The sequence below is a fragment of the Drosophila bipectinata genome, chromosome XR, assembly GCF_030179905.1.
Source record: "Drosophila bipectinata strain 14024-0381.07 chromosome XR, DbipHiC1v2, whole genome shotgun sequence".
NCBI classification, from domain to species: Eukaryota; Metazoa; Arthropoda; class Insecta; order Diptera; family Drosophilidae; genus Drosophila; species Drosophila bipectinata.
In genome coordinates, this window is record NC_091735.1 from 21,139,453 (window position 1) to 21,155,296 (window position 15,844).

At 40.7% G+C, this 15,844-nt stretch overlaps 1 protein-coding gene across 1 annotated transcript; it reads right to left on the minus strand.

Annotated features, from left to right (window-relative positions):
• Positions 1-4,824: 4,824 nt before the first annotated feature.
• CCKLR-17D3 (Cholecystokinin-like receptor at 17D3) lies at positions 4,825-15,372 on the minus strand. The gene is made up of 5 exons (XM_017244004.2): positions 14,581-15,372; positions 7,476-7,676; positions 7,108-7,416; positions 6,375-6,555; positions 4,825-5,548 (listed from the first exon to the last, which is right to left on the minus strand). Exons 1-5 carry the CDS (start codon positions 15,110-15,112, stop codon positions 5,017-5,019), a joined length of 1,755 nt encoding a protein of 584 aa, XP_017099493.2. The 5' UTR covers positions 15,113-15,372; the 3' UTR covers positions 4,825-5,016.
• Positions 15,373-15,844: the final 472 nt, after the last annotated feature.

Below are 15,844 nucleotides of genomic sequence, written 5' to 3' on the forward strand. Positions count from 1 at the left end.
CTTTTTCTAATGAATTCAAAACAAACTTAAGGGACAGAATATCCTCATTTAAATTAGTTTATCAAGTCTCTTTCCCTAACGGACAGATGGTCATGCAGACATAGCTTAGCTATTATGGTACTAATAATACCATTTGGAGGACAGAAACCCCCAGAGCACATACAATCTTTCTCGCCGTGTAGTTTCAGCACGTGTAGAGCAGGAGCCGAGAAATGCCTCCACGCGCAATTACGCGGAGATGCTGATACCGAACACACGCATGTCGTCTCCCGGCCTTCATGACGGATTAATGGCCATCACTTGTCGAGCCAATCACGAAAGAAACTCATCATGCCCGCGGGCCAGAGGTCCTGGGCACAACCTGGACACGGCATACGGCTGCCCACTGGCTGGACTTTAATCAGCTCTTTATAGTCTCGGAAATCCAGCTCTATTTTCCATAGCCCCTGGTGGTTCCGTCCACACGTCATCGAAAGTGAAATTTGCGTGCGGTTTCGATTGTTTGCCGTCACCTCCTCTGGCGTTGCCCAGTCCACTTCCACTTCCACTTCCTCTCTTCCTTTTAATGGTCCTTTCCCACTCTATCCGGCTTGTGTGGGGGATCCGGATCAAAATAACAAGCGGGTGAGCCACTTTAGGGGCATCATCCCGTGGTGTTTGTTTATGCCACAGACGACGAACTGCGGACGTCGGACTGCGGGCTGTGGACTACAAACTCCGGACACTAGACTACGGACAACGGACTGTGGTATCCGGAGCGTGTCGTGAATATTTATACGTATTTGATTAGAGTCTCGCTGATGTGGAGCATGTGGTGGCTGTGCAAGTTTGATTAGATCAACTATCCGGATATTGGTGCCGAACGGAATGTTTCATTTAACGGGCCATATAATTGAGCGACCTATGTCCTAAGTGACCCAGTTTCTGCAGAGTATCCGTACACCCATTTATTATCTACAGCTTATGTCTAGCGAATTACGACAAATAGTCCCCGGAGTGATGACTCTCCATTAGGCAGTTAATGACGTGGGTGGGTGGGGGTCTGATCCTGGTCCTGGTCCTGCTGGTGATGTGGTGACCCCGACAGGCTGTCAATAGACCACTGCAATTCCGTATTCTCTCTCAGGGTTATGATGCCGCAACTTTCTGCCGACGTTGCACAAGAAGTAATGAATAAGGGAAGGCCCAAGATGGGAAGGAGGCGGTGGACCGAGTGGAGGTCTGGTCTAGAGACCCAGCACCAGAAGCATCGTCACGAGGTGGTAAGCCATCATCACCGAAGTCTCCGCAGCAATGTAAACTTTTTCCGGGCTTGAATGTCGCACAGTGGTTCGTTGTGATAAATATTATATTTTTTGGGTTTCAAAATATATTATATATCTAAGATAAATTTAAATTACTTCTGGAAATATTTTTAAGTATTAGTTTCATAAATTTAAAATGTCAACATAGTTGGGCCATATTTGGTTATACAATCGTTAGCCATGGGGTTCGCCATAAATTAAATTACCCCGAGAAACGAGAAGCAGATTCTCTGGTTGACAACAGCTCGTTTACGGCCATACATCTTCCGGATTCCGCATCCCGGATTCCAGGGCAGGCCGGAGTGGGCTGAAATGGACGGATGGACTCCGGACACAGACTCGTTCTGTGCTTTTCTGCATACGCCGACATTTTCGGTGCACATTCGCCTAAGGTCTGCCCAAGTCAAGGTTAGGGCTTCGGGAATAGATGCGTGAATAAAACAAATTGCAGCTTTTCGCTTCACTTCATTACTCTTGGTTTGGGGTACTAAAAAAAAGAAGGATAGAATCCCCCACCCATAGAAATTCAGGATAGCCTGTATTTCCGGCTCGAGCGCTTCAGTATACGTAGTTTTGTTAAAAGTTCTGTGGGTCCCATTTTAGTTCCCTTTTTTACAATTTTGGCAGCAGAGAAGCAATGGAAAAATGGTTGTATTAAATAAATACATTTAAACTTTTTGTAATATTAAATTTAATATTTATACAGATACAGATCTTTCTTTGGCATTTCTTTGACCTTCTTCTTGGCACTTATTTTGAAGCGATGTTCCTCCTGCATAGGTTTGATGTCGTCTTTCGTAACGATGTTATAAAATGATGTCCTGAGGATCCTTGGTCGTCTTCTTCTTCTTTTCTAGTATATTTTTTTTGTATTTTAATCAGCTTAATATATTACAGTTTTAAATGAGCAGTGCATAGGCTGAATGTAGGAAGCGATTTACCCTCATTTGTCAAAGTAACTAAGCGTACTGTGTAAAAATCAAAGTAGTCTTGGACCCCCGGCGACCAGTAGTGGACAGTTTTTGAAAACATATACATAAATCTTATATATGTTAAAATATATCTGAATAACCAATTTTATCAAAATTTTCAGAGGAGATATACCCATATATTTATATACCATTTTCCATACAAAAGGGCTACAATTTTAAACGCGTGCATCTCAAAAACTATACGAGATAGAACTATCCGATTTGGAACTGGGACTCGTATGATAGTCCACGCCCACAACGTGCCCATACACGCCCACTACCACTACGAATGTTTTGGGAGTGTTGGTTAATGTTTTGGAAAAATTGTTTAATGCCATACTATTCCAAGGGCCAATCTAAGCCCACAAATCAAAATTCAGCCAAATTTTTAGATGAGCTATAGACTTTTAAATATATTCTTCCCTGCTGATGCGGTAGTAAAGGAGGGAGTAGGGAGTAGTAGGAGCTTCGGTTGTTTTTTTTTGCCCAAGCGCAACAGTATGCAACAAAAGTTTGTTGCTGAGAATCCATACCGTGAAAGATTAAACTTTAAAGGTTAGTATTCGGTTAATAAAATCATCGTATAATAACCCCCTCGTCTATAGCCGTTCTTTCCGGTTTTTTGTTTTGGATATTCGTTTTAAATGTAGCTAAAGAATTGGCGCAAATTCTTAGTTTTATTTTTAATATCTTAAATACTTTTAAACATCTTTGATTATTTTTCAAGATTTCCAAAATTTTAAAATGCAGTGTGTTCAAGCATTGAACACGATTTTGGATAAAAATTCCAAAGATAGAGTTTTTAGGGATCGGACCCATGGGGATGCGAGATAAACAGCAAGGTCTAAAACCGATCCCCTGCAGCCTAAACAAAATATATAAGTGGTGCGCTTATCGCACTTAAGGATGGGTCACATAGCAGGTCAGCGTGCAATGCGTTGATAAGTACTTTTTAATATATTTAAGATTTTCGTGTATCTTTCTTGTAAGAGAATTGTAAATAATAAAAACCATTTCCAAACTACAAACGAACTATAAATTCAAACGGATACATTTAAATAAGAAGTAGCCTTGTAGGTTTTCGACATACCTTAATATTTTTTTGGTAATACCTTACTTGTGACCCTACCAGTGACACTTTGATACTTACGGTTCATGCATTGCTACTTAATATTATTAGCAATACTTATACTTAATAATACTTATACTTAAGTATTGTTTATACACCTTTGCTTTTTATTTGTTTACAAATTAAAGACATTGTTTTAAGCATTTTCTTTCTTTGAAAAAATGTTCCGGCGTATAATCTGGGAACAGATTCACGGGCCCCGAATATTTTTTACTTTCCCTCTACTTCCAATGAAAAACAAGAGTATAAGAACTCCAACATACAAAAAATGACTCTTCCCTGTTCACTTTATCGCTTGGTAACAAAAAATAATGGGATAGCTAGTAAATACATAGCACTTGTTGATTGCCGGGAGGAGCGGCAAGGACCCAGCCCCGAAGGACATAACCGGCGACAAACAGCTGAACAAACAGAAAGGGTTGCAGGCCAGGACTGGGCACTTTAAAATAATCATCTCTCTCGTCCTGGGAGGCGTGGCGGCTTTGGGGCTTAATTGTCGACACTGTGTGTACTCGGAGTGTCCTGGCCGGAGATCCTTCTGAAGGCGACGAACCGAACCCGACCCGTACCCCAACCCGCACTCGTACCCGGTCTAGATGAGATGAGTTCGAGGCAAGTCAACTCGAGTTGGTTTGGGTTGAGCCGAATGCAGGGCAAAGGACTAAGGTCGAGGATGGTGGGACGGCAAGGATGCAGGACTACGACGGACTCTGGGGTTCCGGAGACCCTCGTCCAGGCATAAGCCGCTTGTGCTCGACTTAACGCGTCGCCTTTTGATGCTGCTGTGAACTTGCAATTAAAATGCTCACTTGGGGTCCTTAAATTGTAAATGCAGGACAGTAATGAAAGGACCACAGCACTCTCAGTGCTCAGAGCTCAGCACTCGATACACTGACCCACTAAACCAAAGCAGTGGAAAAAGCATACTTTGGCTCTGCTAAGCTGGCTTCTAGTTTTCAAAAAGCATATGAAAATAAATCTTCATAATTAACAGAATTTAACAGAAAACTCTTGACAAAGTGTGCACTATTGTGGTTGTTAAGATACATTTTAAATAAAATGTGTAATAATAGAAATACATTCTAGGTCCCTATATGAAAATACAAAAAGGATTATAAAGTTTATTTTTAAAATTAATCATGTTCAAGTTCTAAGGAATACGAAGGGAATCCTTTTTAAATCATTCGGGTGTCTGAATATTATAATAGTTTTTCATCCAACATTTGATGATCCTCAAATACATACATATATACATAGATTATAATGTAGAAAACGTATCTCTCTCTCTAGTAACTGAATGCTTGTAGTATCCTTTGTAGTATCCTTACCTTTTATTAATTTAATAGCTCACTCCCACCCAAATCCAAATCATTCTCATCACACACTTTTGAGTTAGACTGTTTTTATTTTAGCTGCAACCTTAGGAAGTTCAATTGAAACACCAATAGAGTTTGATTACGATTACGATTAAATACAATTACGAGTAGATAAAAAAAAATACTCGATTCGGTTCGATTCGATTCGAAAAAAAAAACACCACGCACACATACGAGTTCTAACGGTATAATATACATATTTACACCAATCGCCTTGGTGTGGGTGGGACGCCAACTTAGAGCTGGGGACTTTCCACGGCGGCGGAGGTGGTGTTCGAGTGGACCACCGAGTTGAGGACCTCGTTCCGTGAGCGACTCCTCCAGGTTCCCATTCCCATGGCTTGGCCGGGATTGGGATTCGCATTCACATTCATATTCGGATTGGGACTGGGATTGTAGGCGCCAGCCTGACTGGCTGTGGACAGGCCGCCAGCTCCGGCAAATCCCGCTGCACCGCCTGCTCCTCCAGCTCCGCCAGCACCAGCCGGCATCCACGGCAATCCCTTAAAGGTATCGACAAAGGCCCGCCGGAAGCTGGCGTTCATGAAACAGTATGTTATCGGATTGCAACAGGACGACGAGTAGGCCAGCAGCTGGAGGAAGCTAATGGCCGTGTAGTCCACATACTCGTACACCACCGGTCCAACCAGCATCGTCAGCGTGTTGATCACATAGAGCGGTGTCCAGCAGATGAAGAACTCCAGCACCAGGACGAACAGCATCTTTACCACTCGCTTCTTGCTCTCCAGGGTCTTGGCTTCGTTGGATCTGCAAACAAATCAGGGAGGTATTGTGAAAAAATAAAAGGATAAGGGAGCATGGTTTTTTTCAGAAATATAAAAGAAACTACCACTTTATTACTTTACTGAGCTTTGGGTGTTCCTGAGTGAATATTTATTATTAGTTTCTCTTCAAAGAGTCTTTATATTGGTAAAAATAAAGTCTTGGCTCAGAAACTGGTTGAATGCTGCTTACAAAGGGCAGAAGACAAGTGAAAATATGCATTTATGTACATGAATTTATTGGGACTTTGTACACATCTACATATATAATTTTATTACAAAACTGCAGACCAACGAATAATGGGTATAAAATAATATTTATATAAATATTTTAAGAACATATTTTAATTTCCTATCTGGTTACAAAAAGTAAACCTATGGATGGAAAACTACTCAATTAATTTGCCTCCAAGAGCGGACAAGCGGCCATATGGATAATGCGAAAAGAGCCATCGAAATGTAAAATTATAATAAACTCTGTACATCAATATCTAACCTGGTACTAAAATCAATACCAAGGGAATCTTATGCAACAAAAATTTCTTTTAACAATTGACAAATTTTCTTTAAAACAAGTTTAAACAACAGTCTTAACAGTTGTAATAAACAGTCGTCCAAATAATATTATTGTACAAGACATATCGAGCCCTATTTGCCATTCTTCAGAAAACATTTTTTTATGCAAATGTATAGGTACATAATTACCAACCGTATTTTTTGGCGCTTACGTTATTTTCTCTAATAGGGCTCGATATAACCAGTCCCTTTTAGAAAAACCAAATTTTTCTATTTTTTATGACTTTATTAATTACCTGCGTAAAGCAGCATCATGAACCCGAATGCTGGGCGACGAGGTCTTAGCCAAAGTCACAGTGGCCGAGGTTGTTACCATATTTGAGTTACCAGGTCTTGTTGCCAAAGTTGTCGTTGTTGTTGTCGTTGCTGTGGTCGTTGTTGTTGCTGCTGCACCAGCGTTATTGTTGTTGCTGTTCTCTGGATTAAAAAAGGATTATAAAAACAAACGAAAACAAAGCATAAAAAGTTACATGACTTCGTTTTTAAAATGATTTTCAAAGGAAAAAGCTATATTTATTTGAATACTTTGTAAAGTTGTTAAGAGGGAATTAAAACCAAAGTTGCGGGGGTGGCGGTTAAATAATTTATAAAATAAAAATAAAAATAATTTAAATGTAATCATTTAAGTTCTACGGATTCTATTTTGAGTAAAAAACATGAGAAAGTAAATTATTTAACCGCCACACCCGCAACTTTGGTTCTAATCAATATTGAAAATATTGTAAAATTTATACGACTTTTTTATGACAATAGGAAACTATTATCTCGATAAGATTTTTACTCAATTTTTTGTCTTAGCTCTCTAAGAAAAGATTGTTTATGTCCTTAAAACCCGTATAGTATCATTTTTACAACTAATAATATTTATGTAAATCACACTCCTTTTAATAAAAAAGACTATCTTCTGGTTTAAAGCGTACTTGCCACAAAAGAATTAAAACAACATTTTTGGCAAGTTAATAAACTTACCGTTGTACACTCCGCCAGAGCTGGTCAGGACCAGGATGCAGTTGCTGCTGCCACTTGGGCCAGGAGCTGACAAGCCTCCGCTGGCGCCTGCTCCCGCGCCGGATCCTGCGGATGTGACGGTTCCGGTGGCCTGTTGCTGCAGCATCCGGCTGCTGTCCTTGGCCATGCCGACGTACAAAGTGCGCGTAATAAGGATGTACGCGACGCAAAGGATCAGGAGGGGCAGGACGAGTAGCAGGAAGTCCAGCAGGATGTTGTAGAAACGCTCGTAGCCCTGGTCGGGCCAAGTTTCGCGACACTTGCAGTATCCTGCAGGATCACGGCAGTTTCAAAATGGAACGGGGACGCGGTCAGTACAAGGAACTCACCTGGCCTACTGGTAGGTATCAATTGACTGAAAACCGCAATTGGACTCATGCAGAATATGCCGCCCAACCAGATGACCCCGATGATCTTGTAGGCGTGGCTTATGGTCTGCCAGGAACGGGATCTCAATGGATGACAGATGGCATAGTAACGTTCACAAGATATGGCCACCAAAGTCCACGAGGACACAGCCACCGAAGCGGCTATAAAATAATACAAAAAAAATAAATAAATTAGTTAAATTTAAGAGCATTTCATTACAAACAGAATTCTTAAACAGGCTTTTTAATTTTTGTGAAAGGGTTACACTGGTTACTGCCAGTGGTTTGTAGTGTTACTAGGCTAATTAAAGTTTAAATGATGACCAAAAAGAAATAAAAGCTAACAAAGAAATAAGAACGAGATAGAAGCCAGCGTGGCTGAGTGGGTGGACGCTCTAACTCCTACCGTTTTCCTCAAATCAAGGTTTGAGTCTTAAAAATGAAGTAAGAAGTTACTATTTTTAAGCCTAGCTCTGTTTTCTCCAAAGCCCGTATACCCAAAAAAAAAACAAAAAGGTTCCAAGCTCCTTGAAAAATATGAAAGGTGACCCAATCGTTTTCATCTCAGCTATATAAGTCATATAATATTTTTCGATTTGAAAAATTTTTCAACTTAATCTTTTTGCAAGAAATTTATAGCTCAGTACCAAATCTTAGGTTTATAGACTTTAGAATTCAAGTAAAATGCATATAATCATACCATGGTGGTCATTTTTGTTTTTATCTTCTTTTGACGCGATTCCCAAATAGAAGAAAGTTCCACTCTCCACGTTCCAGCAAGAAAATATCACGGTTTTAGAAACAAAAATAAAAAAACAACTAAAAAAAATAAAAAATCAAGACAAAGAAAATAAAACAAGAAAAGCTAAAAAAAAGTGAGTTTAAGTTCAAGTGAGTTCATTTTAAAAAAAGTATCCATTAAGAAGACTACACCATCATAAAAACAAAGATGACAAACCAACTCAAATATGTAATTAAGCAACACTAAAAAACATATGTTCAAATAAAGTAAATTTTAAATTAAAATCAGAGAAAAAAGAAGAAAGTTAGTTCCTCTTCATTTTCCAAGTAGAAAAAGATTCTGACCGGGACAGAAAAACCTTATATACCAAATATTTCGAAGCTGGTCTTAGTGTTAATTATAGAGGTAATAAAAATAGTTATTCTACACTACTTTAAGTATAATTACGAAGCATTCTTCAGACACTGTTCTAGTTAATTGAAATATTACATCACTAGTTTCAATAAAATAAATTGCAAGATAAATTCCATATTAAAGGCTCTCTTAAGGAATATCTTGGCTCTCAAAGAATGTCCCAACCTTTGCCAAAATACCAAACACAAAGCCCAATAGAAGCAATATGGATACACTGGTGAAATCAAGTCAAATGTTACCATGTCACTAACACATTTATCAAAAATGTGCTTAAAACAATCTAAAAAGAAGACAAAATGTTGGCCCTATAATTTGCAACATGTAACCACATCATTCTTAATATTATCCTTCAACATAGCAAAGCAAATATGTCAACCCACATCCCGTGTTAAATCGCTTTCATTGGAAAGCTCTTTCGCCCGTGCTCGTTGCATTTTAATTACGCAATTTGCATATTAAAACCATTTCGCTCTCTTTCCATAGTTTTTGCCTCCACCAGAGTGCCACGCGGCCAGCCTGGCAGCGTGACAGTATCTAATCCAAATGTCCTGGCAAACAGGATGCAATGCAATTTGTGCAAACTGCAATTAAACTATTCCCCTAACGTCTTTCGCCATCTTTTACATGTTTTCTCGCCATCCCCTTAAACTTTTTTTTTGACGGCGTCGGAATTCTCACACCTCGACCCTTCACCCTTTATTCAGGGACCTCGTCCTGGTGCCATAAAGCAATTCCCTGTCCCGTCGTTTGAATGCACTTTACACGGACAAATACCGCCGTTCAATATGTACATTGTACATATCACCTCTCTGCGGCATCGGTTGGGACATAAAAAGCAGCATGTGTTGCATATCCTGCGGCTTTATTTGAATTTCAATTCAATTGTTTCGATGCCGTAACACGAAAAGAAAACCAGAGTGCAAGAATTTATGTATTGTGTATATGACATAGTAAAAAAAAAGGATATAAATCGTATAACATGGGGGGTTATTTGTTAATATGATGTGACCTTGCTTAAAACATTTTATGAAGAAAACAAAGAGGGTTAATAAGTGGTCACACTGGTAGGCTTCTTACAAATTAAATAGCTCTATAATGCCCATGAAACTCTATTAAAATCGTGCCTTAAACCATGGCACTAGTTTTAGTTAACCAATATGGCCCGACTAAGAATCATTTTATAAAGAAACAAGACCACTTGTTTCTTGGAGTGCACTTGCCACGTTTGCTGAACTAAGCCCCGAAAAAATATGAAAGTTTACCTTGGCTGAAATGCTGGCATTTGTGCGCCATAAGCCCGGGAATCGCCCGGTATCCTCCTTTTGACATGTTTGTACTTGATTTCTGGCGCGCCCCTCCTCGAATCGAATCAGAAAACTTAAAGGCTAAGCAGTTTGATTGATTCGACGCCTGCCGCGAAAAGTCTTGACAACTAAATCATTTCGAGGAATACCAAGACGATATTCCGAGGGGCTCTACATACATATATGTACAAGTACATGTGCTGTGTTTGCAAAATAAAAAAAAAAAAATCTAATTCAATTGGCAAATGCAAAACTGACAGCAAATAAAGAGGCAGCGGCAAATGACGAACCCAAATTGAATTTGATGTCCGTACCTCCCGTCGCCGGCATCCGTTTGCATTCTATTTCGGTTAAGACTGCTTTTCTTTTGGGGCCCAAAAACTGATTGAATTTGATTTGTTGGTAGTGCGGGCAGTGCACACGCCCTCTCCTTAAGGGGCGTGTTCACGAAGTACGGCAGTACGGGAGCATGGATGTCCGGAAAACGTGTTGAGCATATTACGCATACGACACGCAGTCCCCGAGTCCCTGACTCGCCCGCATAAATATATCCGACTCTGCGACTCTGACAGGCCGGAATTTATAAGCGTCAGTTGGGTGATAAAATTTGATTGCCGCAAATAAAAGGGGCATGGCCGTGGGCAGGATGTGGCAGCCCCAACAGAAAAAAAAAAATAATAATAATAATCATTGTGACCACTTTCTACTTTCGGGACGGGGCTTTCTGGATTACAACTTTAAGTGTTCAGGCTTGCGTGTTTCTTTAATGAAGTAACATATGGCGGTGATTTAAGTGTAATATGTATATTACTCTAATAAAATAACCCTAAATATATACATTTCGTATTCAAATTTAGAAGATTAAGCTTTTTTTTAAGATTACATTTACTTTAATATTTTAAAGACTTTCTTAAACAATTTTCTTGATTTAAATCAAACTGCCTAAATAGTATATTGATTTTTTGCTGTTTATTTCAAAGAGTTATTTCGATTGATTTCTAGAACTAATACTACTACTAATACCAAAACTTTAATACTTTTTTTAAAATAAGTTAAAGACTATTATAAGTTCTTATAATCAACTCTTTTCTACTAAAGTTAAGTCGTCAATTTTTGGTATATCTTAAAGCAGGTACTATTTATAGTTTTGTTTTAATTCAATATCTTCCATGAGTATCAGCCAACTGGATATAAGGAGAGCTTGTGTCTCTCAAGCCCCTAACCCTCTAAACTAGAATAGGCTCAAAAGTCCTTAGCACAGGACCGGGTCTAAGTAAGCAAAGTAAGAAATTGCCAGGACAAATTAGAAATTCCCATGCCATCCTCGTCGGCTCTTGGCCAATACGACATGAAAAAAGCCAGAAAAGTCTTTAAATTAGTTTTTAGGCCAGTGATTGACAAGTGAATGTGGGCGGCGACAGCGACGAGAAAGTTACTCCTCCGTCAGGTGACAGAAAGGACATCTACTAAGGACACTCTCTAGCTATCACTTCAATTGAAGGAATGCCTTTTATTTCCGTGGCAATTTTTTTTTTGTGCACATTGTGCAGAAAACGATGTACACGGCCCGGGTGGTGCTTCATTTTATTTTATTTTATTTGTAATTCAATCTAAGCTGTGCAGGACGAAACTCATTTAAATTCAATGATTCATTTCAATGTGGGATTTTTGGAGGCGCCAATGGCAAAGTTTTCGGCATTTTGGGCTCGAAACGCAACCAGAGTTTTGCCCAAAAATTCTATTAAAGTTGAAAGCGAAACAAAGTTGCTAAAACGCTTGGCTTTTTTTTATCGAATTAAGTACTCGAAAGTGGCTCAGAGGGGCTGGTGGAGGGGGCGTGGCGCGGCGCGGCTATATCCTCCAAGTTTGCTCTGATGGGCCACTTTTCCTAAGCCGAAAAACTCATATGTCTGGTGCAGATCCCAGCCGAGAAGCATCCACGGTTGATATTAATATTGTTCTCAAGTGGTTTCAGCTGAGGCCACTTCACGTACTGCAGGATACTCCTGGCAGGAGAAGCTAGGAGCCAGCAGCCAGGATACAGGAGCTCTGATCTAAGAGCAATGCATTAATTAAAAAACTTCATGCTTAACAAATCCCAGAAGGCACAAAACTTTCCCTACTTTCGGAACAAAAGGGACAAAAGTTGTGGAGTAAGTTTCTTGGCCTAGAAGAGTAGTGGGAGTTTCCGTTTCTGTTTCTCTAATGCCCCAAAAATGAATATGAATCCTAAGAATCCAAAGGACCCTGGACTACATGGACCAAGGACTATGTTCATGTAAGAATTTTACACTGTTTACGCAGCTTTCACAGTTTTTATTTACCAGAGAGCCCCTGCCAGCGGCCAAAAGGACACACACCCACCACATAATATCCTGGCCAGGTGGACAGTATTTGGGGAGAGAGGGCCCATAGGAAAACGACACTTTCTTTTTTGAATTTTCGTAACATATGTAACATAACGCCCCCTAAAAACTGACGTCGAACACATGTTCCAGCGGCAGCGAGTATATCCTTGGCAAACGTGTCCTTTTTTCCGGCCGTTTTGGCCAAGTGTTTCGGGATTTTATTGCCGTTGACAACTGCTCTGCGTAAGGATTTTTTGTGAGCCTGGCTAACCGGCTTATCCTTTTTTATTCGTTTGCCGACAAATAAGTTTAAGTTTTTAATGTCGAATGTCCTTGTTGTTGGGTGCTGGTAGAGGCTTTTTGGGGGAAAATGTCACGCTAATTGCCGCAACCCTTGTCACATGGCTGTTGCATGTTGCATGTTATGCATATCCTAATGCCCAGGTGTCCTGTGACAGCCACGCCCTTGCCACCACCAGCATTACCGCTGCCACCGCCAAATGGACATTTAATTCCTTCGGTTTTTGTGTGTGTTGGCTTTAAAATGCCAGGCATTTCATTTCGATAGTTTTTTTTTCACTTTTTCTAGAGTTCTAGAGTTTTTCTTTGCCATTGGATATGTCCTGGCATTGTGGATGTCCTGACACCCACAGGACAACTGTTGGCAATGCCAAGAGCGAAAGCGAAAACGAAAACGATGACAAATTGAAAGCGACAGCCCTGACGACCAGAGTCCTGCCTGCCTGCCTGCCTGCCGCATTCCGCATCCCACATCCCGCGACTCGCGTCCTGGATTAAGGACAAATGCTCCAAAGTTTACGCATTACGCAACGGGCCACAATTTCTAATTTGTGCTTCTAAGTAAAATATCCTTCGTCCTTGGGGCGTCGCCCGTTAATGCGCCTGCATCATAAACATGAACAACCACATCCACAACAGCAACAGGACAACAATGGGAACATAATGCCATTGGTGGCACAAATCCCATTTAATTGTCTGTAGCGCCCCCGAAATGACGCCTCGAGTTCCTTTTTCGTCCTTTTCGGAACGGGCCAGCTTGCTTGCCCAAAGATGTGGCAAATGTCTTTTTAATAGCCCCCACGTCCTGGCCAGTTCCAGCCAGTCCCGACAAGTGTTTGATTTGAAATTATGTAATGGACCGACTCCGAACTGCCAACTCAACAAATCCTAATTATTATGATTTCAATCTTGGAATTATTTTTCGCTTTAAATCGCAGGACACGACTGGAGACAGTCGTCCAGGACTAGACTTGAAATCCACAGAAAAAAAGGGGTAATCGTAAAAGGTAACCAGTAGGGATATAAAAAATGAAACCAGGACAATGTTTGGCACTTTATTGACTATGTTGCTTGGGGACCTGAAGTTGTGCGGTTCCCCTTTCACCTTCGAGACTCCGAACGTCCCAAATGAACTCCTTAGAACATGGCCAATAAAACGATCCACATGCAACGATAATCGTAAAAAATTATTTTAATGTCAGCCATCACAAACACCCACCCAGACATACACACAGGCATACGCATACAGCCACATATGTAAGCTTCTATGAATATTTAGCCAGGATATCAACAAAATTGTGCTTATGTATTTGTAATTTCGGCTAATTGAAGGCAGTTCAGGACTTTGGATGTCAAATATTAAGCGTTCCTCCTTTGGGACAGGTTGAGTTGGGCCACGCTGCGGTCTCGACGGTACAATACCCGGTAGTATAACACTTCTTGGCTTCTTGGTTGTGATTTTTTGTCATTTTAGTAAAAAAAAACGAATCTTAATATCTAAAATCTGCAGTATAGATTTCATGATTTGGTACTGCTATTTATTATCTGATTTTTTTTAATTTTAAGCTAAAGCATAATTAAGCTAAAAGAAGATGAAAGATGTATATGACCTTATATGAGATATTCAGACTTTATAAGACTATAGGTATATGAGATAAGATACCCGGTACTCTTATTATAATTAAGTAAACTTTTGAATAAAACTAACCACTCTTCATTCAACATTTTGTAGATAAACCTTAAACCATTTGGAAATCATAATAAAAAGTCGACAACTCCTCTAAAAAGTATTTGATTTTTTCTGCATTTTTTTCTAGAAACATATTAACCTTTTTTGTAGTTTTGCTCCATCGGAAATGGCTTCCCTCACCACAGTTACATAATTCCCACAAATACAATACACCTTCCCTGTACTCTCCGAGGTATAAAAAGGTCAACTATGCCTTTTAGCAACTTACCTTGTGAGAATTGAAAGAGCTTGCACAGGAACTCCCCAAAGATAAAGTTACGCAGCAGAGTCCCCACCAGCGTCACTGGCATGCAGAGCACGCCCAGCAACATGTCCGAGATGGCCAGGTTCAGGAGGAAAACATTGGTGATGGTTCGCATACGACGATTTTGCACCAGAGTGGATATGACCAGGAGGTTGCCCAGCACGGCAAAGAGCAGGATCAGGGTGTAGCTGGGTATCAGCCAAATGGGCATACCGGAAGATGTGGAGTAAGTCGAGGTGGAAGTGGAGGAGGTGGCGCCAGGACCTCCACCAGCGACCATGCCTGGGGTGGCAGTAGCGCCCGCAACCAAATCACTCTCCAGCGTGGCATCCTCCGGGCCACTACTGTCACTGCTGTTGGAGTAACTCCCCGTGCCATTGTATGGACCCGGTGACAAGGATACTATGTGCCCCGCCGCACTGGGGGCGTTCGAGTAATAGTCAAGGAGGGCTGCCAGGACCGTTTGGGCAGCATCCTTGGCCCCGTGACTGAACATCCCGTTGACGGGACTATCTATCACTAACCACGTATGCGGATCATTTTCGGCGGATGACAGCCCCGATTTAATGACCAAAACAGGAAAAAATTCAAAATAAACCCGTCAAAGGACACACTAAGCAAATGTCAGAAGGAGAACGCTTGCGCGCAGGATGCGAATACGGATTCCGCGAATTATGACTTGTTGTCCGGCGAACGACACGAACTGGACTCCGAGACTCAGGGCTGCCTGGTTTTTCGGCTACCGATACGGATAACGCGTCGTGGGCATCTGACCGACTCCTTCGCGGGCGGCCACCGCCTGGCAACATGTTGCGTGGGCGTCGCCACTTGGCGCAAACTCACCACGACGACTTGTTGCGGCAGCATATTGCGGCAACACGTCGGCCAACACGTGTTGCCAAGCCCACGCATTTGTTGGCATTCCACCTCCCCCGCTTAAATCATTAAATTACATTAAAATTAAGACCAGTCTTTGTACAGATGTTTTCAATTTTAATGTAGAACTCTAATAGCTCTAATTTTTACCCATTCACCTGTCTATGTTATTTTTGTCTGTTATGATTTAGTTGATAATATTGGAAACTATGTATTTGACTCAGCGATTAGTGAGTGTTTAAAAGCCATAATTTTTCATTATATTTTTATACCCTTGCAGAGGGTATTATAATTTTGTCCAAAAGTGTGGAACGCAGTGAAGGAGACATCTCCGACCCTATAAAGTATATAT

What these genes read in the sequence shown, in the direction of transcription:
- CCKLR-17D3 (XM_017244004.2), bottom strand. Translation starts at nt 15,112, where the DNA reads ATGTTCAGTCACGGGGCCAAGGATGCTGCCCAAACGGTCCTGGCAGCC. An exon ending in GCTCTTTCAATTCTCACAAG is followed by an intron (nt 7,677 to 14,580) that starts GTAAGTTGCTAA and finishes ATTATTTTATAG; the next exon opens with CCGCTTCGGTGGCTGTGTCC. An exon ending in CTCTGGCGGAGTGTACAACG is followed by an intron (nt 6,556 to 7,107) that starts GTAAGTTTATTA and finishes TTTTTAATCCAG; the next exon opens with AGAACAGCAACAACAATAAC.